This window comes from Mustela putorius, unplaced genomic scaffold (genome assembly GCF_011764305.1).
Source record: "Mustela putorius furo isolate JIRA1106 unplaced genomic scaffold, ASM1176430v1.1 tig00003846_pilon_pilon_pilon, whole genome shotgun sequence".
Taxonomy (NCBI): domain Eukaryota; kingdom Metazoa; phylum Chordata; class Mammalia; order Carnivora; family Mustelidae; genus Mustela; species Mustela putorius.
Window position 1 is genome coordinate 3,071,174 of NW_025421999.1, and position 25,856 is coordinate 3,097,029.

Consider the following 25,856-nt stretch of genomic DNA (forward strand, 5'->3'; position numbering starts at 1 on the left):
AGACATGACTAACAGGTTATAGGCATATATTTTTTATGTAATACTTTTAGGTAAAAATCCAAGAAAGAGGATTATACATCTTTTTGCACATCTTTGAAACTTTTTTCACATTTTACATTGTTTATAAAACTATACAACTTACGCATTTTTGATGGAGACTTTTGAAAGCAACCTTAATATTATCCTTAATATTAGAGAAGTCATTACATTTTTTTCTAATGGAAGCAAGGTGATGAGATTTGTTTTTTAAGCAATCACTCTGGGGGTTATGTGGAAGACACACAAGACTGGTGGAAAGAATAACAGTTAGGGAGCTCCTGCCAATATCCAGGTAGTTGCAGTAGAGAAAGAAAGTACAGTTCCATCACATATAAAGGCACATTACACACAGTCAAAAAACAAATCAGTTCCCTGACCTGTGGCTTTAGCACAGAGCACTTTCTTCCTAGAACATGTCACAGGGCCAAAGGTGACTGACTGGATGTAAGTGGATGTAACAGGAGCCCGCTAACATCCTGGTTTCTGCCCGAAGAGACCGGGCAGGTCAGCATAAGAAGGCTGAAGGCCTGGTTAACACCAAAATTCCAAGAGTGAAGAAACTGCCAGATGCACAGGAAGAGAATTAAGAGAAAAGGGCATAAAGAAGCCAAGGCCGAAGTCTGTGGCAATTCCATAGAAACAGTATGCATGACAAAGAACAGAAATGTCCTTTGAAATAAATAAAATCTTAAAAAATAAAATGAAAAGTTGTAGGAAACCTCCTACATTGCTGGTGGGAATGCAAACTGGTGCAGCCACTTTGGAAAACAGGATGGAGTTTCCTCAAAAAAGTTGAAAATAGAGCTACCCTACAACCCAGCAATAGCACTACTGGGTATTTATATTTACCCTAAAGAAACAAATGTAGTGATCCGAAGGGGACATGTGTACCCGAATGTCTATAGCAGCAATGTCCACAATAGCCAAACTATGGAAAAAGCCTAGATGTCCATTAATAGATGAATGGATAGAGAAGATGTGAGATATATGTGTACACACACACACACACACACACACACACTATGCAGCCATCAAGAGAAATGAAATCTTGCCATTTGCAACCTGGATGGAACTAGAGGGTATTATGCTGAGCGAAATAAGTCGATCAGAGATATAAGGAATTTGAGAGGCAGAGTGAGGGGTTGGGGGTTAGGGAAGGAAAAAAATGAAACAAGATGGATCAGGAGGGAGGCAAACCATAAGAGACTCTTAATCTCCCAAAACAAACTGAGGGTTGCTGGGGGGAGGGGGATGTGGAGAGGGTGGTTGGGTATTGGGGAGGTATGTGCTATGGTGAGTGCTGTGAAATGTGTAAGCCTGACGATTCACAGACCTGTACCGCTGAGGTAAATAATACATTATATGTTAATAAAAATAATTAATAAAAAATAAGACAAAAAACAAAAACAAAAAAGACAAACAAACACAAAAAGAAATGTCCTTTAAATTGGATAACAGAAGAGCCACTGAAGACCTATTCTCCAGCACTGCTGGGGAATAGGGGGCATAGGACCCGGGGGCAGGGGAGTGAAGTTTAAGGAATGGTCCTGAGGGAGGAGAGGCAGGAAACATGAACCAACGCCCAAAAAGCCTTATTAGTGAAGAGAAGAGAAAAAGGCTTGGGGCCAAATGGCCACAGGGATGAAGGAAAAAAGAGTGTGTTTATTTTCTTATTAGTTTTAAGATAGGATACACACGTCCCTTGGGCAGTCAGGGATTTTTGTTGTTGTTGTTTTTAGAGAGGGAGAGAGAAAGAGAGAGAAGAGGGGCGGAGGGAAGAGAGAGAGAATCCCAAGCAGCTTCCATGACCAGTGCAGAGCCCAGTGCAGGGCTTGATCCCACAACCCTGAGACTTTGACCCACGCCAGAATCAAAAATTGGATGCCTAACCAACTGAGCGATCCCGGCGCCCCTGGGCAGTCAGTTTTATGAGCCCAAAAAAGATAAATTTACAACATAAATTTAGTTACAAAGTTGAGTATTTATTTACACTGAGAAATCATGCTAAATTATAAATTCTAAAAAGCTGACAAACTCCACAACTAAATAGCCATAAAAAATAATACACTATTTGTATTAATTAACTGCCTGATATATCTCTATACTTCTTTTTCCCCCTTATAATTTTAGGCTAGGATGTTCTTTGAACACTTCTTCATCTGACGACTTTTAGTATCTGATAGTTGCTATCAAGAGGAGGAAGATAAATTTGGCTTTCCTCTTGCACATCAGACATTTCTAATATATCATTTCAAGTGTTCTCGGCCTCGCCCGTCTCTCAGAGCTCTGCGGGGGCTGTCTGACTTCATGTGGTGCAATTTGACAGCTTCTCTTTTTCTCACCCTGGTGTTTCTCTGTTGACACCTGCTCTGTGATTCTGTTAATGCCCAGACTCCCACATGTCAGCTCAGAGGAGAACCCAAAGGGTGTGTCTTTGACCTGTGACAGAAAAAACTAGTGCATGCAACTTTCCTCATTTCTCCCAACTGAAAAATGGTCTGCAGGTGCAGTCCATACCTTCTTGGGGAGTACGGCCCCCATGCCAGAGCCATGTGACACCCTTGGAGAGAGCCAGCCCCCTTATAGGCATCTCTCGCCCCCACTGTCTCTCCCTAACAGTCCCTCCCCCGGCTCTCTGGGCTTGCATTCCTTAATTACAAAGTTGCACAGAAGCTCTCTGACTCAGGCTCCAGCTGTGGGGAGAATCAGACTAAAGTCACCTTTGTGTATTTAAGTTTGTATTTTATTACTTGATAGATTAGAAATTTTTATTTTAGCTATGTAACTAGTTATTAAGATCACATGTAATTCAAACTGTCAAACTGAGAAAGCCTCTTTTGAGATTCTTGATAGCTGTAAGATTTCAGGGCATTTCAAGTTTTCTTGTGCAGAAAATTTAAATATGACTTGAGAACTGCTGACATTAATTACCTAGTTTCTTGATAACGCTCTTGTTACATTACTGTCCGATTAGTGTTATTTGATCTCTGTCAGTGTCAGCTGTTTGTGGCAACCTTATCTTAGCCAAATCCCCAAAATATCTGCAGTCATGCCAATGCCACCAGACAGAAGAGGAAGGGCCCGAGGGAAGCTGAGTTGGGAAAAGCCAGCGTTCTTAATTAACTTCTGTTAAAATATCTCACCTGGGAAATTCTGCAAAAATACATGACCATGTGAAGACAACTGACCCTGGAAGCAGCACAAGCAAAGGGAGAGGCAGTATTGAAGCAGACGGATGGTAAGCATGGCAATACAAGTATGATGTGTTTTGTATGTGAATTACCAAGGGCAAAGGGAGGACAATGAGCCTCCATGTGAGAGGAGTGGCGGGGGGGGGGGGGGTAATTCCCTTGCCTGAGAGAGCAAGCTTTTATTTTTTTAAAAGATTTTATTAATTTACTTGACAGAGTTCACAAGCAGGCAGAGAGGCAGGCAGAGAGAGAGAGAAGGAAGCAGGCCCTCCACCAAGCAGAGAGTCGGACGCGGGGCTCAATCCCAGGATCCTGGGATCACGACCTGAGCCTAAGGCAGAGGCTTTAACCCACTGAGCCACCCAGGCTCCCCAAGAGCACAAGCTTTTAAGAAAGACGAATGAGTTGCGAGAATATTTTGTGAACATTTTGGAAGTGTGGATTTTTATTCCCAAAGGAAGAGGGGTTCCTAAGGATGCACTGGTAAAGGCTGGCCATGAAGCTATCACTGGGAATAACAAGCCAGAGAGGACACACACTGTGTACTAGAGGAAGGGAAGGAGAAGGAGAAGTGATAAAGGAAGGGTCTGATTTTTGTGGCGATGAAGAATCACAGGAACCAGAGGCAAGTGTGCAAGTATAAACTCAAATATATGCAACATATGCCATTTCTTTGCTTCTTCTTACTGTAATTATGGGGACTCTGAGACCCACTAATTAGGAAGAGAAAGAGACTGCAACAGTGGTCTCTGGTTTCCCTGTCTTGAACTGGATCAGTATGAAGGACTTTCTCTGGATCACTTCCATCCTTTAATATTTTTAATACTAGAGTTATTACCTAACTATATTCAAAACTATATTTTCAGGGTGGGGGAAGAAAAGAAGTAATCCTTGAACTTTAGTGACATAATTATATAAGTAAACGTCAGACCAGGCCTGTGAGATTATATCACTTTTCAGGCTGTAATGGTTTAAGTCATTTCAAAAATGGATCATGTACAGTCCCCATGCTCAGAAAGGGTTAATTTACTCCTTAAAGATAGCCCAGCTACTTCTGGGAGGGCTTCATTAGCTCACCAGTTTCAAGTGGCTAAGTGTGTTAAGAACAAACAGTAAGGCCCCATGAAAATGGGGATCTGTTTGAGCAGAGGAAAAGCACACTTCGCTAATCCCTGGCTCCAGACAAAACCAAGGAGCCCTTGTCTGTGCAGACCAGCGCAAACAGCCACAGTCCAGGGTTGGCACTCCCGCCTCACATAATGCAGCCTCAGAGATGGCTTGGCCACACAAATTGTACCAGAGCAATAATGAGCCTCCTGTCTGCCCAGTGCCATTCTCCAGAAATGCCCCCAGTTTACACACAACAAGCTACATGAGAATGATCATGAACCCACCGGATACAAACAGTCCTCAGAATGTTCTCTGACCCAGTCACGGATGTAAGTGCTGGCTCACAGGCCTCCAGAGCCAAACAGAACAATACAATGAGCTTAAAATGCTAATTCGCTTATTTGGCACCTCTTCCCATTCCCTTTCGGATTTGTTTTCATTTCTGTTTCTGTTTTTTAACTGGGTAGACAGGGAAGGAAAGAGAAGTGGGAGAGAGACAGAGGACGTGCACACTCATACACTGAGCACCTGCGGATGTTCAAGGACATCTGTCTAGCAACTGGTATCCGTGACAGCTGGAAGGAAGACTTGAAGTACCATCCTGGCGAATTGGGAGGGCACCCTTGTTCTGTAAGATGCCTAGAATTTCTCTAACTTAATTGTTTCAGAAGACTGTGGGCAACACTGATTATTTTCCATCTTCTTACCTTTCTTTTACCTCCAAGGAGCAGGACTCAAACCTAGGCGTAGGACCTAGGCATAGGAGGGCATCTACCTTGAATGAAACACATACAAGGGGCCATGTACTTGAGGTACAGTAACTAACAACCCAGATGAAAATCCCTGCTTTTCTGGAGTTTACGTTCTCCTGGGAAATAGACGACAGCAATCATAGCATCAAAATAACAGCATTTATTAAACACTTCTTTGGTACTAGATACTGTCCTGAGTACTTTATTGTCTCTCATTTAGTCCCCAAAGTAACTCTATGTACTAGGTGTTAGTATTCCCCTTGTACATACAGGAACAAGTAATCTTAGATCAGCTAAAGAACTTGACCAAGTGATGTAGAATTCAAAATTGAGGTCTTTCTGATAGTTATCCTGTGAGTACTTAAACCTTTTACTGTGTACCCAAATTCACCTTCAGTTTCATTAGAGATAGAAAGGACCATGGGATATGAACTATAAGGTTCTTGCCTGAGACAATTACATGTGCAGTTTATAGAATGATCAGTATGGTCAAAGTTCAGAGAAATATGGGAGCCCTAGTCCCAGAAAGTTTTTTTGAAAGGTAAGAATTGAAGTGGGGGTTGAGAATAGAAAGAATTTTTTTCCACAAGTTGCCCTCATTCCTGAAAAGTTGTGAAGCATTTTGTTTTGGTACATCTGAGTTTATCAATAAAAATATTTTCCAGGGGCATGTGGATAGCTCAGTGGGTTAAGCCTCTGCCTTTGGCTCATGATCCCAGGGTCCTGGGATCAAGCCCCGCATGGGGCTCTCTGCTCAGCGGGGAGCCTGCTTCCTCCTCTCTCTCTCTCTGCCTGCCTCTCTGCCTACTTGTGATCTCCATCTGTCAAATAAACAAATAAAATCTTTAAAAATATATATATTTTCCAGGGTTCCCTCAAATTTCACATGATTGGTTTATTCTTTAAGTCCTGGGAACTCTACATTTCATAACTACATTTTACCATGTCAACCACACTCTTCCTGGTACTCTAGTACTCCCGGGGCACTATGATGCTCAGGGACCATGACTTCTCATTTCCCTTTGCTAGTTCTCAGCCACTGAAATGTCAGTGTTCCCCAAAGTTGCTTTCTTCCTGGTTTCTTTTTTTGTTCTATGAACTAATGATGAATGATCCCATCCAACCCTATGAATATAATCTTTCCTGAAGGGAATTTCTCCTCACTAGTCATTCCTAACTAGTCTCTTGCCTCTGCCAAACATGTAATAGAAGCTGCTGCCAGAGTGATTATTCAGTGACACAAACCTTTGTCACACGCTGGCATCCCTCAGGATCCATCAATGCTCTCCGTTGCCTTGGAAAATAAGCCCAAACACTTTATCCATGTTACTGAAGCCTTATGTGGTGTGGGCCCTTCTATCCTCTCCAGCTACAACTCCCACTGAATGAGATTACTGATGACTGTTTAAATGAACTGTTCTTTTATTCTTCTTATCTTTTCATATGTTTTTTTTCTCCTGTCTGTAGTGCCTTTCATCTATGGACTACCTGGGAAACTATTGTTTAGCCTTCAAGACCCAAAGTATAGTTTCCTCTTGAAAATTTCCTTAACTACAAACCTCAACCCTACTCCGGGCAAGACTTGATCATGCCATACAATGCAACTGTATATTCTTCAATTATATACTACCAAAATTATTACAATTATCTAGCTTTTGTGTCTAGAACGCCAATGAGATTGTGAGATCTATTGTTAAGGCAGAGAATAAAAACTATTTCCATTTATAAGTAAACTATTAGGTGTCAAGCAAGGTACTGGGATCTTTTTCATGGGGCTCTGATAAAGACAGGAAGGGTCCTAGAAATGAAGTGATACATTTACCCAGATTTACCAGATACCCATTTACCCACGATCTGAGAGGAGACAAACAAAGGATCAGAGACAAAGAAAGGTACTGGTTACAAGGCAGATGGAGACATAAGCAAGGTCAGGTAGTCAAGAAACTATAAACAGTCCAGGAAATGAGGTTAATAAGTGGTTCACTGAGGAGACCAGAACCAACCCAAAGGTGCCGAAGGCCAGTTTTCTAGGAGGTGCTAACCACATCGGGCAGAGTATGACTGCGAGTTTTGAGACTTCTCATACATCCTGATGCTCTTTCCCCTTGACCGTTCTACCTGAGTAAATCTGAACAGGAATTGTCCCCTGGCATCTTCCAGTGTTTTTTTCTGAGTACCACATTTCCTTAACACCCATGTAGAAAACACTAGACCACGGAGCAGCAGAGTGCAAGAAATTTCGTCCCACATTACATTAATTGCTGGCTCATGCTTCTACCTTCTCTTCTCCAGCCAGGTGTATTTTCTCACTGCCTTCACTAGGCTCAAGTCCACCCACCAAAATTTGAAGCCTGCTCATATACTGGGTAGAAAATTATAAAAGACACTGAGATCTGTCCATGCTGCTGGCTTCCTAGATTGTAACGCAGACCCTTTTTACCCGGAACCTTGGACCAAGGTCCTAATCTGGCATTGCTCCTGGGTTTCATCTTAGCTTCTAACACTTCATTCCCCAGTTTTACCTTTTATCCTGCTCTCACTGGTGGACATCCAGGTGCTAAACTTTCCACCCACCAGGATGAATTTGCATCTCCCAACTCACCTTCCTGAACTTGACTTCAGTCCCACCTTCTCAAATGGCTTGATTCTATCCCTCTCTCTCCTGTTACAGCTCCAACCTCAGTTCAAACAATGGAGCAGTTCTCAGACCTCTTCTCCCTACTGCCCTCTACCTCCCAAGAGAAGGGCTACTAATTGGCGAGGTGAAAGTTGAACGCTCTGATGAGGACACATTTCTTTCTTTCTTTTTTTTTTTTTTTAATTCCAGTATATTTAACATAGAGCGTTCGTTATACAATACAGTGATTCTACAATTCTATATACTACTCAACATTCATTGTGATGTATACTCTTAATCCGAAAAGACAAATTTCTTGATGGGCAAAAGTATATCCACACATGTATGTTTTTCTCTCTTCTACTATATCTTCTTCTATGCTCCTAATATGATAAAAAGACCAGGGCCTGCCTCAAGGTAAGCAATGATACATCTTTCTCTCACTCTCTGGTCACAAGCACATCTAAACCTCAGTTCTAGGTTGATTTTTGACACAATCCAGCTTAGCTAGAGCTGCACTTTAAGCAGTAATGCAGCAGATAATGTGGGACACTGGTTGCCTTCCCCTAAATGTTACCTGTGTACATAGTTCCCTTGAGATCCTCTCCAGAGAAAGAATGATGAGCAGGACTTGATTTCTTAAAATGCCATTTCATATAATAATACCATATGTCTATACAAATCAAGTCTTGCCAGCTGTTTAAGACTGCCACTTGGATCTCTATATTTGCTCAGTTTTTACCACCAATTCATTTCATGTTATGTTATATAGATGGGCTTGTACCACTTCTCATGTTCCTAAATAAAAACACATTCTTTGGCAGCTGCCTAGCTTAAACAACCTACTCACAGCAGAAAGTGGCTGAAACCAATACTCTACAAACTTTCATTAAGAAAATGTTCCCACCCTTATGTACCCACACCAGATTGAGATCTTTAAGGCTGAATAACAAGATCATATTCTCATATACTTTGTACAAATTTCTGAAGAAGGGAAAATAACAAGGCCCTTGTGGGCTGGATTGTTGTCTTATACTTCTCTGTCTCTTTCCAAGAACATAGCAAAATACTGTGTATTCTTTCAAGTATGTTTTTTAATAGAAATGAATAAAGCACCCTAGGAAGACAGATTAGTATTCTTGAAAACAAAATAATTAGGTGGCAGTAGGTACTTCCAAGAACTACACATAAGAAATCAAACCCAAACTGTGTGGGTAATGATGAAAGTTTATTTCCCTCTGGTAACTGGTTTGTGGTGGTCTTAGAATTGTTATTAGAAAACCACAGTATAATCAACTGTCTGATTCACAGCATCAGTGGGCTCAGGGCTAAGCAATATCACAAGTGGGTCTCCCAGAGTAAATTTACATATATTCAAGAACCACAACTACAGGCAAACAAAATTCCTATAGACACACATTCTCTAGGTTCACAGAAAAGACTGTAAATCAAAGATCATTGGTTCTAATCACTAGAAAAGTTAAGGCAAATCATATCATTCTTTCACCCCATACATAGCTTGTTATACAGGTGAGAGCTCAATAAGAGTGAAAAATAAAGAAATTACCATGACCAAGAAGCTTCAGGATGAACAGACTAAAAGCTGATAAAGCAGAAGGAGTAAGAGACTGAAAGTTTCCATGGAGAGAGTAGTCAACAAAAGCAGAGTGAACATAAGAAAATTTGGTCCTGTCTTCTCAATTATGATTTTTTTCAATGTCAACAAACATTTGAGTACCTACTAGGCGATAGGAGCTGAAAGGGTTTCCCAGGACTCAGGACTTTCATTGCTGAAACCAGGATGGTTGATCACTCGAGACTATAAATAGCCCCTGTCCTCGAGAAACTTGAACTAAGGGGGGAAATCAATACAAATTGCAAACGAATGCAATAGTTTAGCGGATAAGTGAGAGTACTATGGGGGAACAAAATCTGTAATTCTCAACCCTAGCAACTCATTTTACTTCACTTTATTATCAGTTGAGGAAGCTAACTAAGGCCCAGGAAATTAAATGATTTTCCCTAAATGAAATTCCCCCAAATTCTAATTTAGTTGGTCTAGCAGTTGAGAATAGGTTTTAAATGCTAAAAGAGATTCTTCTTTTTTTTTTTTTAATTATGTTATGTTAGTCACCATACAGTACATCATTAGTTTTTGGTATAGTGTTCCATGATTCACTGTTTGCATATAACTCCCAGTGTTCCATGCAATACATGCCCTCCTTAATATCCAACACAGGGCTACCTAATCTCCCTCATCACCCCCTACTCTGAAACCATCAGTTTGTTTCCTGGAGTCCATAGCTCCTCATGGTTCATCTCCTCCTCTGATTATCCCCCCTTTATTTTTCCTTTGCTTTTCCTCATGTCCACCATGCCATTCCTTATGTTCCACATATAAGTGAAACCATATGATAATTGTCTTTCTCTCCTTGACTTATTTCACTTAGCATAATCCACTCCAGTACCATCCATGTCAATGCAAATGGTGGGTATTCATCCTTTCTGGTGGCTGAGTAATATTCCATTTTATATAGGAACCACATCTTTATCCATCCATCTGTTGAAGGGCATCTTGGCTCCTTCCAGAATTTGACTATTGTGGTCTTGTTGCTATGAACACTGGGGTACATGTGTCCTTTCTTTTCACTACATCTGTATCTTTGGGGGTAAATACCCAGTACTGCAATTACTGGGTCATAGGATAACTCTATTTTTAACTTTTTGAGGAACCTCCATACTGTTTTCTAAAGTGGCTGCACCAACTTGCATTCACACTAATAGTGTAGGAGAGTTCCCCTTTCTCCACATCCTCTCCAAAATTTGTTGTTTCCTGCCTTGTTAATTTTTGCCATTCTAACTGGTGTAAGTGGTATCTCAATGTGGTTTTGATTTGAATTTCCCTGATGGCTAATGGTGTTGAACATTTTTTCATGTTTTGTTAGCCATTCATATATCTTCTTTGGAGAAGTGTCTATTGATGTCTTCTGCCCATTTTTTGACTTGATTATTTGGTTTTGGAGTGTTGAGTTTGAGAAGTTCTTTATAGATCTTGGATACTGGCCCTTTATCTGTAATGTAATTTGCAAATATCTTCTGCCATTCCGTGGACTGCCTCTTGATTTTGTTAATTGTTTCGTTTGCTGTGAAAGAAGCTTTTTACCTTGATGAAGTCCCAAAAGTTTATTTTTGCTTTTGTTTCCCCTACCTTAGGAGATATGTCCTAAAAGAAGTTGCTGTGGCCGATGTCAAAGAGGTTACGGCCTATATTCTTCTCTAGGATTTTGATGGATTCCTGTCTCACACTGAGGTCTTTCAGCCGTTTCAAGTTTATCTTTGCATATGGTGTAAGATAATGGTCAAATTTCATTCTTCCATATATACTTGTCCAATTTTCCCAGAACCATTTATTGAACAGACTATCTTTTTTCCCTTGAGTATTTTTTTCCTGCTTTGTCAAAGATTAGTTGACCATAGATTTGAGGGTCCATATATAGGCTCTTAATTCTGTTCCGTTGATCTATATATCTGCTTTTGTGCCAGCATCATGTTGTCTTGGTGATCACAGCTTTGTAATATAGCTTCAAATTGGGCAACATGATGCCCCCAAATTTTGTTTTTCTTTTTCAACATTTCCTTGGCAATTCAGGGTCTTTTCTGGTTCCATACAAATTTTAAGATTGTTTGTTCCAGCTCTTCGAAAAATGCCATTGGTATTTTGATTGGGATGGCACTGAAAGTATAGATTGCTCTGGATAGCATAGACATTTTAACAATGTTTATTCTTCCAATTCATGAGCATGGAATGTTTTTCCATCTTCTTGGTCTTCTTCAACTTCTTTCATAAGTGTTCTGTAGTTTCTAGAGTAGAGATCCTTCTTTTAAAAGACTTTATTTATTTATTTATTTATTTGACAGAGAGAGAGGCAGCGAGAGAGGACCACAAGCAAGAGGAATGGGAGAAGAAGAAGCAGGCTTCCCGCTGAGCAGGGAGCCTGATGTGGGGCTCAATCCCAGGACGCTGGGATCGTGACCTGAGCAAAGGCAGACACTTAACTACTGAGCTACCCAGGCACCCCTAGAGTACAGATCCTTTACCTCTTTGGTTAGGTTTATCCCGATGCAGCTTATGGTTTTTGATGCTATTGTAAAGGGAATTGGTTTCCTAATTTCCCTAGTATATAGTATAATTCCCATTATACTATATAATGTATAGTTACATTATAGGAAAGCAACTGATTTCTGTGCATTGGTTCCACATTACTGAATTGCTGTTTGAGTTCTAATATGCAGCCAAGGTTAAGAACCACTGAGCTACAGGGTCATGATCTCAGGGTCCTAGGATCAAGTCTCGCATTGGGCTCACTGCTCAGCGGCAGGCCTCCTTCTCCCCCTCTCTCTCTGCCTGCTTCTCTGCTACTTGTGATCTCTGTCAAATAAATAAATAAAATCTTTAAAAAAACAAACAAAAACAAATAACACTGAGCTAAACCCAGCCCTTAGAGATGCTAAGATACAATCAGGTGAAGATATAATCTATATAGAGTGAATCCAGGGGGAAAGGCTATCCATTTAAGAAGAAGCAGTATGTGCAAACGTCCTGAGGCAAAACAAGCATGATCCTTTAGAACACTAAGCAGTTCAGTGTAACCAGAACATAGGGTGAATAAGTAGTGATGTGGTTGGAAAAGTGAGATCCAGATATTCTGCGGCTTTCAAAAACATCTTCAGAAGTGCAGTGCTATCTAATGAGAGAAAAGCTGGCTATTTATAGCCATAACTACCTTCTAAATAGTGTATGCTTTTATATTAAATATGTTGTTCTTTGAATACTTGTGAATTTGGATAATCATGGTGCCATGAGCTGAGCCTGAGAACATCCTGCCCTAGTTCTGATGAGACTGAATAAGAGGAATGAAGTCGTACTAATGGAAAAGAATAGCAAGTGTTGGGGAATATGATAAATTGGAAAGTCCACGCCCATAGAAAGGGTACAAGCACCAATAAACTTCAGCCTACGGTGTTCATTTAGAGATATGAGTCACTTGTTTTTAAATGATTACATTTAAATAAAGGGGGAAACCCTCTCAGTTTTAAAATGAAGTCTTCTGATATTTGAATGTCAGCTCTCAACATGATACAAGTCAATAAACACACACCTGAGGGACACATGAGTGAAGTGATGAGAGGAAAGATGGCTGGGAAAGTGAGAGAGAGACCAATGAAACAAGGGTGTTCTATGGAGTCAAACCAAAAAAGGTCCAAAAGCCACTGGCAGAGGTGTGGCTGAAGGAATTTAAGACAAACATCCCCATCTAACTCAAAAAATTTTTGTTGAAGTTTGAAATAAAGAATACAGAACAATACTATAAACAAGAAGACATTCTAACTGGCATGGAAGAAATGATGGTGGCTTTTAATTAAGATAAAAGCATGGGCTCAGGAGCCAGAAAGACAAATATTAGAACACTACCTCTATACAATTAATTAATTAATTAATTAATTAAATTTTAAAACTTAAATAGTAAATGCTCCAGATTTGAGCAAATATGCCTTTAAACTCCTTCTGAGAGAAAACTTACATTCTTTCTCTGTTTTTGGAGATGGAAATCTTATTATGTACTTAAAATGTAAATGTCCAAGAAGATAACTTCCAGCTAAAGCAACCCTGTACAACTGCCTAGGGCTGAAAAATCAAGTAAAACAAAAAAGAGGCTTTTTGGGAAAAAAAAAACAAAACCCTCTGCTTTATAGAAACTGTACTACTTGGCACTACAAACAAACTAATCCATTTTCTTTCATTAGTAAAATACAGATAATCATAGTATCAAACTCTTATTCTGAAGTTTAATTAATATAATACGCAATGCATGTATAGGACCATTTGTGGCACATTTTAAGCACTCAGCAAATAAAACAGTACCGGTTAAGTACAATAGTACAATATTAATACCGAGGTCTAATATCTAATTAATATCTATTAATACTATTAATACCAATGGTCACAAGGGCAATGGACATCAGGTATATTTAAGAGATGTTAAGAGGAAATTCAGAGAACCTCCTCAGCTGAATACAGTTGTTAAGGGGGAAGGGCAGTAAGGATCATTCCCAGACTTCTGGTATAGACAACTGGGTAGATGGGGGTGACTCTCTGTATCATATAGAATAGAGGATAAGGACTGATTTTGAGAGGGGAAAGTCATGTGTCCAGCTGTAAATACATCCCTGGGAGATATTAAGATGATGTTTAATAGGTAGCTAGATATTTACATCTAGTACAAAAAAAGAGAATATTGTGCTAGAAATATATTTTTACAACTCACCAACAGAAAAGTGGGAACTGAAGCCACAGAAATGGATTAGCCCATGAGAAACAAAACGTATAGAGAAAAAGATGATTGAGAACAAAGACTAGACAAATAGGCTATTGTGTTTTTTATTTATAGAAATGGTGTGAAGCTGAGACAGACCTATGCTGCTGAGCTCATGGCTACAGAGGGACGTAGAGTCATGCCTGGTGGGCAAACATCTCTAGTGGCAGAAAAGTTAGAAGAGCTCCTGGGAGGCTGCCTTCTCTTGGGCTTAGAATGGCAAAGGATAGATATGCACAGTGCTGCCCTGAGCAGGGGTGGTTAGGATTACAGATGGCATTTACTGTCATTGAGGACAGCAGAGCTGAGAATGAAGGGGAACAAACGGTATGAAGATGAGTAAGCCTGGTTACAGACCTGCGGCACTCCACTTTTCACTTTTATTGCCTCCTAGCCTCTAGTAAAGTCTCATCCAAACATCTGAAAACATCTGATCCGCGTGCTCCCTCTGCCACATGGTACAAGTGGTACAAGCTATTGTTCATTGATGCTCAGGGCCAGTGTTCAAACACATCTCCTCTCCCTCTTTCCTCTGAAGCAAGTCTAAGGGGGGCAGTGAGACGCTCTGGAGGAAAAGAACAGGAGCCCCACCTCCCAGGGGCAGAGCCCTCTTCCGCTCTCAACCGGAATCTCCCGGTTTTTATTTCATCAGCAAGGTGACATGTTGTCATAGGAAGGGGCACCTGAGGGGTGGCTGGGAAGGGAGGCTAGGGCATTCTGTTGCCCAGAGTCAGTCCCAGTCCTCCTCAGGTTATATCTGTTCTAGTCGAACAAAACTGAGGGATGGAGCCTGGCGTATGTAGATTTGAACCCCTCTTAAGCTGCCCATTATCTAGTGTTCTGAGCCTCAAACTCCTCTTCTCATAAAAATAAAAAGTATACTGATATATATCGTGCTGGGTTCTGTAGAATTAGAAAAAAATTGTGTGATACATTTAAATTTAACAACACTCAAATGTGTAGTTAAGGTGATTAGAAGTAACCCAGCTTAAACCTAATTAAGCAATTAAAAATATGTGTTTGTACATGCAAGTAAAAATTTGAAGGTATACTAGCTGTCATGAGGACTGTTTCTCTCTGCTATGCTCTTTGCCGGGCTGGCTTCATTTTCCAGCTGTGGAGATCCTGGGAAGCTACAGAGGCACAAAGCCTCCCTGCCAGCAGTCCCAGGACAAACAAAGGTGTCTCTTCTTGAAAGGTCCACACATACTCTGGGATCCAGACTGATAGAACCATTCGGCCATCTATATTACCATTCTCATTTTAAAACAAAAAAATGACTGACTTACTGCATCGTAAATCCACGCCCTTGTGTGTAGGTGGCAGATCTCTTCCCTGAACCGTCGCGGGCCTGATGTATGGGATTGTACCAACTACCATGGCTTTAGCCGTAAGCCTTCCCCTGAACTAATCACTGTGTCTGCATCCAGTTCTCAACACTGATGCACAATAGAGTCTGGGACAACTTAAAGAAGAAAAAAAACATAATGCCTCGATGTCTGGGAACCCTTCCCAGGAAGTCTGATAATAGCTTGATAATGGGACCCAGGTATCCACATTCTTTGAAGCTGCAAGGTTGAGAATCTGGTTGAGGGGGACCCAGCCTATAACTGGCCTTGACTCCAACATTAGAGTCAAAATTCCAACCTCATATACACATATACTGAACCACATATGCTAAAAATGGATATAGTCACTAGCAAAAGTAAGAATGGATCCTAGCTGATAAAAATAGAAGTCTATTCATATATAGGCCACACAATTTATCCTCACACTCACTGCCGGTCTATTTCATTGTAAACCTTGCTAAGGTCTGACGCACTAAAAAGGAAGGTCATGATTCTTCCATGCGAACAATTCTAAATATTACCAAGAGCATTACTTTAGGGGCAGAAGTATGTAAATGGCCCTTTACTATACAGATCATCATCTTTTTTACATTTAAGAAAAATAATAAGAAAACCAGAAGTATCGAATGAAGTCTGGAGTTATACTGTGAGGATGGGTCATGGGATAAAAGGAAATGGAAGAGAAAAGCCAGCAAAGAGTTACTAGCTTGTGGGCATATTTGTATAAGGATCAGGACAAGTATACTTTAGACTTACATAGCAATATTTTGCTGCCCTTGTTTCTGAGAAGAAAAAAGTTACTAGCAGGAAGTAATAGTCTAGGGGGTTAGGTTAGAGAGACGTAGCTAATGCCAGGATTCTGAATCCTCAAGGCTAAGACCATGCAGCAAAAAATTCCCAGACAAGCCTTTCATCTTCCCAAGGCGGTATGCTACAGGAATTTCCACTTATTGTTCCACATGTCCCTAAGCTGCCCTCAGGAGTGCAACGAAGCTCAGCTTCCACACATATGTTTCGGTGCCAGTAATGCCACACATTCTGCATAATTATAAGGAATATCCATCTTTTGTCTGTGGCTCAAAACACTGTGGTTTGAACATCAGGCAGCCCTATGGCAGCATAAAATTTTCATGGCTTGGGAACACAATTTCTAGGTGATCCCTTGGAATGCAAGGCAAAACATTCTCATATTCCTTCTCAGTGGATTAGCGTCTTACGTGGCAAGTCATGCAAGTTAGGGCTCCGCCCTGTCTCAGTGCTTGAGTTTTCAGGTTGGAAACAAAGAACCTACCTCCCCCCAAGTGCTTGCTTGGGCTAGAATGTGGTCCAAATACCCTAGAGACCACAGCCTTGTAGTGCTTAGCTCGCCCACCATGTCTGGGACATGTTTTAAATCAATGACTTTCTCTACAATGTTTGCTCATCTTCAGAACACATTCTGTAGTGAGGTCCCACAAACGATCCGTTAAAGGAGATTGTGGTAGATACAAACTCTAATGGTAATGATAAGAGCCTCCAGATTCGTTAAATAGTTTTAAAAGACAAATTGTTTCTAGAAATACTTGAAACGTGCCGAAAGAGGGTCTAAGGTTTCTCTTACTTTGCAACGAGGACACCCATACTTTCATTGATTTACTTTGAGGAGGTGCGAGCTCCCCTTTTAGCAGTCTGGCAGAGCCTGTGGACGCCTTCCCAGAAAACTCTTTTAAAAAATAATTAACAGAGAATACAAAGGATTATAAAGAAATAAAGTCTACTGGAATACATTAATCCAGGTACGTAGACCTAAGGGTTCTGTGGTTCTAAGTTAAGAACCTAATCTTACATAATCTCTCTGTAAAGGTTTTGTTTAGGGATGAGTTCAGACATTCATGGGCCTGGGCAGGTAACAGGAGCACTAGCAGGAAGGGTGGCTTGGCACAAGTGAGTATGAAGAGTGTGGCAAAATGCAAAGTGTGTGCCCTGTCTAAAAGGGGTCCCCTCTCTGAAGTCCAAAAGATTTTTGCCAAATGGGAATGTGGACCCTGTATGGCCATGTTTTCCCCTCCTTTTTAAAAAAGTCTTTTTAAAGAATTTTTTTAAAAAATTTATTTATTTGACAAGGAGAGAGATCACAGGCAGAGAGGCAGGCAGAGAGAAGAGGAAGCAGGCTCCCTACTGAGCAGAGAGCCCGATGCCGGGCTTGATCCCAGGACCCTGAAATCATGACCTGAGCCAAAAGCAGAGGCTGTAATGCACTGAGCTGCCCAGGCACCCCCATGCTTTCCCCCTTTTCAAGAGAAGCCAGGCATCTGGATTTATATATGAACTCTTCATATTTGTTGATGTTGACTGGAGAAAATATTAGCACTTTGGGGAAGTGCTAAGACAAAGGAAATCTATTTTTTACTATATTTGTCTGGAGGGCTGCACATCTGTAACCTCAGCGAAGTAAGAGGAATTGGAAGAAATTAATTACTCATATTTGTAATGTGCTTTTTACTAGTAGTATTTCTGTTGCATATATTCTGAAAATCTAAGAACATTAATGTCCTCCCTCGAGTGGTAACGTGCTACTATGGGACGATCTGAGGCAGCAGGAGCTAAATTGTTTTGTATACTTCCAACAGATATTTATTGAAAACCTACTCTATGTAACAGGAAATATACAAGTTGGTAATAACAGGAAGATTAAAACATTATCTTTGTTTCCAGAGCCTACAGACCAGTGTGGAAAGGGCTGTATCGAAATATTATAATACAATCTGTTAAGGCCTATCATAGAGATACCTAAAAAGTACAGAGGGAGTAGGAGGGAAGAAAACAGGCATCTTCCCAGGAGACTGAGAGGGATTCTCAGAGGAGAGATCTCTTTGAGTAGACCTTAGTATCAAGGGGCCCAGATTATTAATGATCTAATAAATTGTTCAGAAGAACTGGACTTTTATTCTAGAAGAAAGAGAGGATTGAAGGTTTTTGAACAGAGAAGTGCTGCGTTCAGTCTTTTATGATCATTCTGACTGCAATACAGAATATGGCCTACAGGAGGAGACAAGGGAGAAGGAAGGCCCACAGAATGATGACTGCAATGGCTCAGACAGTGAACTAGGCCTCAGCAGGAGGCATGAAGAAGACTACCCCGTTGGAAAGATAATCGGGGACTGGAAATAACAGAACCTAGGGGCTGACTGTGTGCTGGTGGCTAAGTGGCAAAAGACAAGAAAGATTTGGAAATGGCTCTTGGGCCCTGCTGTGAGACACAGTCTAGTCTAAGATGAGAGCCTCGTCCCTGGAGCCTGACTACTTGAGTGCAAATCCTAACTCTTTTGCTGTGTGACTTTAAGCAAGTGACTTATTCTCTCTGAACCTCAGCCTTGTACATAATGTCAAATATTCTTACAACAGTGTTTACATGCATGCCTAAAAATTACTGCTATTATTATTGATTATTATAATTCTGGTTAGGATGGTGGTGTGATTCAGTTTGTTTTCAAAGACTAAATGTTGCATTTGAAGCGCTTGTAGAAGGGCATGTGTTGTGTTATATGCAAATGAATCCTTGAACACTACTTCAAAAACTAATGATGTACTACTATATGTTGGCTAACTGGAAAAGAAGAAGACAACTCCAGGTTTGCACAACTGAATATGCAGATCTCAGGTTTATAAGAAAGTTTCTTCTGAAGGATGATGGTAGTTAAAACCTCTTGCGCTGATTATATAGCCTCCAGCATTCTTGGAGAAGAAGGCTAGAGGTTGAGTGTCCGGGACACAGACGCTTAATGGGTGGATAGGATAGGGTCAAAGTCTGCAGAGACTCACAGCAAGAGAGGGACAGAGGCGTAGGAGCAGAAAACTGAAAGAGCAATGTCTCAAAACCAAGACAAGAAAGTTATAAAGAAAGAGTATAGTCAATACAGAAAATGCTTTACGTGAGTTAAATATGATGATAACTGACAATCATCTACATGGAACAATTGGGAAATCTTTAATAAAGTGATTTAAAATACATAATTTAAAATATCTGACCTATAGAATACATTCACAGGTTAGTTTCCATTATTCTTCTCAATTTTAAATGCATTTATAGAGAGGGAAGAATGAAAAACTACTGGATTGAACCATATAACTTTGCATATTTGTAGGTAAAAAGTGTTAAATTCAAAGCTTTCATATAATTCAACTATGCTGAGTAACTGAAAAGCTGCTTCAAAGCTCAGTAGAGTGAAAACAGGTAGTTGGTTCTATTGTGTTATGACGCAAGAGCAAAAATTACTCCTTTCTTCTGATTTTCCCAAAGAAATGGGCGGATAATGATTGCGTATATTCACATAAATAGAAGCTAATGATATCTAAATGCCGTTCTTACTCTATATTCTACGGTAGTTATTTCCCTCATCACTCACCTTCAAGTCTAAAAACCTCAGGGATGAAACTTAAATGCAAAAGTAATTTGAAGGGAAGGATATTCATACTTATCCCAAGAAATAGCTTCTATTACTAATAACATTGGTATAATGAAAAAGTCTAGTTATCTTGGCAGTGTACTGCCTAAAGTATAAGATGTTGAAAGTGTTGGCTTTGGAATCAAGTCCTAACTCTACCACTTATCAGGTGTGAGGTCCAAAGAAAATTACTTGCTTTTCTAAGCCTCCATTTTCTCATGTGGAAAATAGAGAAGAAACTGCTGTCTCTTGGGATTTTATTAGGAAAGGGGAAGATAATGAATAGGGGAGTTTAGCACAGGGCCCCTGACAACAACGGTAATTTATTTATATTTCACTTTTTATCTCCCCATAGTGCATAAGCCTGAGAAAGTTTGAATTGTCTTTAAAAGAGTAGGTACTTTTAGGAGGATTAGTCTTTTCATATATCAAGAAAAACCCTAAAGAGCTTTCTAGCAGTGTAGCCTTGACCAGTCACTGGTAGCTTTCCAAGAGAACCAACAGCCAGATCCGTAACTTCAATGTACAGAGCTGAATAAGCTTTGTGCTTCTCCTCAGTCAGGGGCTGGCCAGTGTGCTTCTTTGTGACCAATGAAATATATGACTCATAAAACAAAATCCCCCCAAAATCTATATCCAAATGAAAGCCGTACAATTAATTGCCAAGGACTTATACATAAATACTACTGCTAAGGGTGTATCATAGGTATATATCACATCCCCAAATTTCCCTATTAACTTGATATTTTACAGAGATGGAACTACAAATTGTTTTAAAAATACATTTCTCTTTCACTCTACATTAAATTAAAGCAAAATAAATGTATAACATATACTGACCTATCTGGTGAAAAAGTCCTTGGAAGTCAATCACCTAAGATTCAAAACACATAGTAGTGTCTCATTTTGAATTTAAACAAGGCTGAATAAAACAAGGCTGAAAATGTCCTAACCTATTATTTACTTTGCATTTTTATTAAAGATTACCATGCTTCACTCTTGGCAAAATGGTCATTAAAAATGTAATATAAGACTATTCAGGGAAATAGAATCCTATAAAGTATGATAGTATTATGGATCTTAAAGTAAAGCCACCAGTGCAGATGTTCCTAATCATACTAAAAATACAAATACACAAACCAGTTTGTTCCAGCTACAGAATAATTCAGTTAAAAGAGTGCTTATAATTTAACAGTATGAATAATAGTTGAAGCCAGGGATACAGTAAAACTACAAGGAAATATAAATCTACAGAGTCTATGCCAAGGAAAGTGTTCCAAATCCTCAAGGTTGAGAAATTGGTTTCTTTCCTTGCTACAGGTAGGAAATTATTACTTGAATTAGAAAAAAATCATAATAACACTAATAATAATACAACAAATGTACCTTTAAGGCAAACAACATATGCACACACACAAGCTCACACACACATGTACACACCACTTAACTTACAGCTTTCACCAAGAGAAACACATATCTAAATCCAGAATATCACTTAGAATCTGCTTTGTGAAAGTTAAACTCAGACTACTCAACCGTTTAAATTTCTTATTGAGAAATAAATACAGGGCGTAATGTAATACAGAATTAAATCAGCATGCACAGTAAAACATAAGCTCTAAGGACATACAGGATTCTCTTTGCAAATAATGATCTTGGCAAAGAGCCTCCTTTATGTACAGAAAGCTCTGTTCCTTGCTTACAGCAACTCAAAAGGCTACAACAGGTCATTGTGTGGTGCTAATTAGGTTTACAAACTTTACGTACAAGCCAGGAGATATTTTATAGCCTGATTCCGTGAAAGTAAGAAACTATTATCAGTAAGGTCAAACTATAAAATCTCACTTTCCTACAATTACTGATCTTTTCCTCTTACATAGTATGTTTTAACATTATAAATACATATTAATGCTATTCAAAAATTGGTTGTGCTTAAGAGCTTTCAAAAATAGAAAGAAAAAAAAAAAGACCACTAGGAAAGCCTTCGTGTACAGGTATTCCGTGTGCTTATTTCCCCCAGAGTTAACAAACTATCCATTTCACTAGCAAATTATAGCTCTTGGGTCATATACTCTTCCAAGAAAGCGAAGTGACATCTATTCTGCATAAAACAGGAAAATCAAATGCAGTACATTACCTTGTGTCACCTGTTGAACTGCCAACATTATCCCAGACATGGTGTCTGGAAGCAAGTTTTCTTTTAGATTGTACTGTGGTGCCCATTCCAGAATAGGCAGACGCCTTCGACACCACTGTTTAAAGTCTTCGCAATGGGGGGTTTGCATCTTGCTCCACAGCATGCCTTTCTTTTTCCTCTTTGTCCCTGTCATTTTTCAGATTCCCTCTTGTAGAAATAAGCTTCTTTAGACAAGAAAAAAAAATTGTTGCAGAACACCTCCTTTCAATGCCAGGCTCCAATTCGTCTGTGGTTTTCAATGTCAAAGCTATCCAGAAAACAAATCAATAAAAGAGAGAGAGAGAGGAGAGAGATTAACAGAAACACTTAAATATATGCAGCCAGGCTGTATGCCTTATTGTGGTGAAGCTAATTATTCCAGATAAAAGGTATAGATTTAAAACCTTGAATCGTTATCTGAACAAGATGGGGAAATGGTTCCTGTTAGTGTATGGTTTTTCTGAGCTTGGAAAAGTAATGGGTTCAGTGTTAAGCTGGTCTAGAGCTCTTTTGCCAGTAATTCCCCTTATATTCTCTGTAGTCTTATGTTTTTGGCTCCAATCCCAATGGCTAATGAGGTAGTTCTGGGCGTGTGTTGGAAGTGGGCTGGGTTATGCTAATGCAACCAGGAAGCTAGTCCAGTCTCTGCCCTACAAGCTGTGCAAAAACATAAAACTGCCGGAGGGGTCTATCGTGCGCAATACATTCAGACAATCTAGGCTTACTTTTTGAGAAAGTATATATTTTCAATATATCAGACGACTGCCAGTTCTACAAAGTTTAGAAAAAGAAGAGGGTATTGCTAAATATCCTTATCTTTTTTATTCCTTGGGAGATGAGCTTTTCATTCATAAAGAAACATTCAGACAGACGCTGCCCAGTCAGAGAACGGAATAGCCAGTTCACACAAACAAACTGAAATTTCATCTCACTGGCTAAGAAAATAAGCATCACCATGAACAAATACTTGTGGCAACAGTGCTTCCCTGCCTATGACATTGTTCATTCAATTTTTCTCTAAATCATCTAATTCTCACACTCATGCTATTGTAACTAGAATTTCTTTTTTTTTTAATATTTTATTTATTTATTTGACAGAGAGAAACAGAGATCACAAGTAGGCAGAGAGGCAGGCAGAGAGAGAGGGGGAAGCAGGTTCCCTGCTGAGCAGGGGTCCTGATATGGGGCTTGATCCCAGGACCCTGAAATCATGACCTGAGCCGAAGGCAGAGGCTTAACCCACTGAGCCACCCAGTTGCCCCATAACTAGAATTTCTAAAGGAATAATGTATGGTTCAAACTATGGTTTAAAGTCTCCCCAAATTGTTTTGTGCTGCTGCCTTCTTTTCACATGACCTTTGGGGGGTTTCTCTTTTTTTAGGTAGTGTGTTACATTTTATAATAGGACAGGCTGTCAAAGGTTTTTATTTTATGATGATTTCCCCCTACCCCAGAAGAAAAACACTGCATTTATGAGCTGTGCCATTGGAATTAAACCAAAAAGCCAATATATTAACTAAAATCCTGAAGCCAAGAAAAAGAATATCATGTACAAGTTTGCACAGCCTCTTTAATACCTATTTATTGAGAAAGCAGAAATCTGATTTCTGAAAACCTTAAGAATAGCAGAGTACTTGGAGCCCTTGACTACATCCAAGCTCCTCTACTGTACCTTTTTCCATTGTTTTTAAATTAAGGTAGAGAACTATTATCTCTGCTTTCCAAATATGAATGGCTTTCTATCTGTGCAAAAACAACTTTCTTTATAAATACAATAAGTCCCAAATATGTAGGGATGCAGGTACACTTCATTCGTACATACAGGATAGAATTTGTTTTGCATTTTTCCAATTGTTTACATCATGTTAAATTTACAAATCCTTCCTTAGTTTAGATATTGAGTCCATTTAGAGACTGAGTCATAGCATTTTAACCCTACCTCTTGGTATGAAAGATAAAACCACCAGATAAGTAAATCCAGTCTCTTTCTGTTTTATTTATTTATTTATTTTTAAGATTTTACTTATTTATTTGACAGAGAGAGAGATCACAAATAGGCAGAGAGGCAGGCAGAGAGAGAGAGCACACTCAGGAGCTGGGGGTGGGGGGGTAGAAACAGGCTCTCCACTGACCAGGGACCCAGGTGCAGGACTCAATCCCAGGACCCTGACATCATGACCTGAGCCAAAGGCAGACACCCAACAAACTGAGCCACCCAGGTGTACAGTAAATCCATTCTTAATAGAGATGCTCCATTGCTTTTCCTTCACAAACAGCAATCTTTAACTCTGTTTTATATATTACATTCAGTAACAAAGATATATATGCATGTGTGTATGCTTCTATAATCAAAATTAACACTAAAGATATTTTTTCAAAACAAATCTAAATCATAAATTCAAATCTATACTGATGAAAGTAAAAAAAAAAAAAAACTTGACTGAAATCACCAAGCAACAGCTACGATTTGTGTAATTTCAATCATTTTTTAAAAACCCTTATGTTAAATATTTATCACAAAGAATTCACATGAATGGACTTTTAGAATTGAAGATGAATCTGTATGGAAGTATCTAAGTATATTAGTACCAGCAAATGTTCTAAAATATCCTAAGACCAGAAAAGAGGAGAAATTAGCTGGATAAAATAGTTCTGTTTTATTTCAATCAAAAAAACTCTTTTAAAATACAATAAATCTTTCAAAAAATTTTTAAGTATAAATCTAGAATTCCAAAATCCAGATTTTTTTTCAATTTGATATGCTATCACATTTTTAAAAACATGCCAAAATCTCACTCCAAAGCAGGGTATCACTCCTATTTATAACCAACAATACCAAAAAACCTTGTGAAATTTATTCACACCCACAAGATTCTCAGAGTACTTTGATACAGCCCATAAAATTCAAGAAGACTAAATATATTTGTTCAGAAGTTTCAATGACTAAAATTAGCTTCAAGTTCAGTACTGTGTATAATCTATATGAGACAGCTCTTCCCAAATGTCCATGTAACACTTATACAATAAAAAGATGACCTTATCTTCCACCTCTACCACTTAGGCAATGACAGAAAAATTCTTCTTCCTAAAATAATATTTTGATCACATTGGTGACATTTTTGAACTTCCAGTGATGTCCAGTATCAAACTTAAACTCATCAGCACAAGCATATGACTCTATTCCATTCCCCTAACCACCTCTGACTAGCTTCTCATCAAATCCATTGAATTATTTATTGAACACCTACTATTTGCTAGATTCTGTGTGAAGGGCTACAGAAATGGAGTAGAGTGGTGGGGGCAGGCAGATTGTCTTCATTTCTGAGAGTTAGCATTTAATGAACAAAATAGGAAATGTATAACTAACGGACTCAAAGCAGAATGGCATAAATTAATAAAAGGTCACACAAGAATGTGATGGTTGCCCAGAGAAGGGAGAGAATGGCATGGCCGCTGAGAAAAAAGGCTTCCCACCTTACTTAGACCCTCTGTTCCAGCAGATAAATATACTCATGGTTTACTCTTTAATAGATTTCTATGCTAATTTCTCTTGTTCCATGGTCTTTTTCCTCATCTAAACAGTTTACTCAGTTCTACCTCTTCCATGAAGCCTTCCCTGGCTTCCCCATAGTTCTGTTCATACTATACACCCAAGTAGCCCTGAAGTTATTAATGGGTCTACAGTTATAGTCATTTTCACTGTCTATTGGTTTTCTTCTTTGAAATCTATTTCATTTGATTTTATTCAATTTGGCTCATGAGATTGTAAATTCCTTGTGAGTAGGGATTATTCACATAGCATGTTTTGTCTCTTTTCCTTAGGA

General features: G+C 39.3%; 1 protein-coding gene across 1 annotated transcript in view; it reads right to left on the bottom strand.

Moving 5' to 3' along the window:
* SLC26A7 (solute carrier family 26 member 7) overlaps positions 1–22,585 on the bottom strand; it is a 115,743-nt gene extending 93,158 nt beyond the window's left edge. Inside the window, exons 1-2 of the mRNA XM_004768594.3 lie at positions 22,437–22,585; positions 21,994–22,300 (exon numbers count right to left, since the gene is read on the bottom strand). Of these exons, the coding sequence (XP_004768651.1) occupies positions 21,994–22,186 (193 nt within the window). The 5' untranslated portion in view covers positions 22,187–22,300; positions 22,437–22,585. The remainder of the gene's footprint in view (positions 1–21,993; positions 22,301–22,436) is intronic.
* Between the last annotated feature and the right edge of the window lie 3,271 nt (positions 22,586–25,856).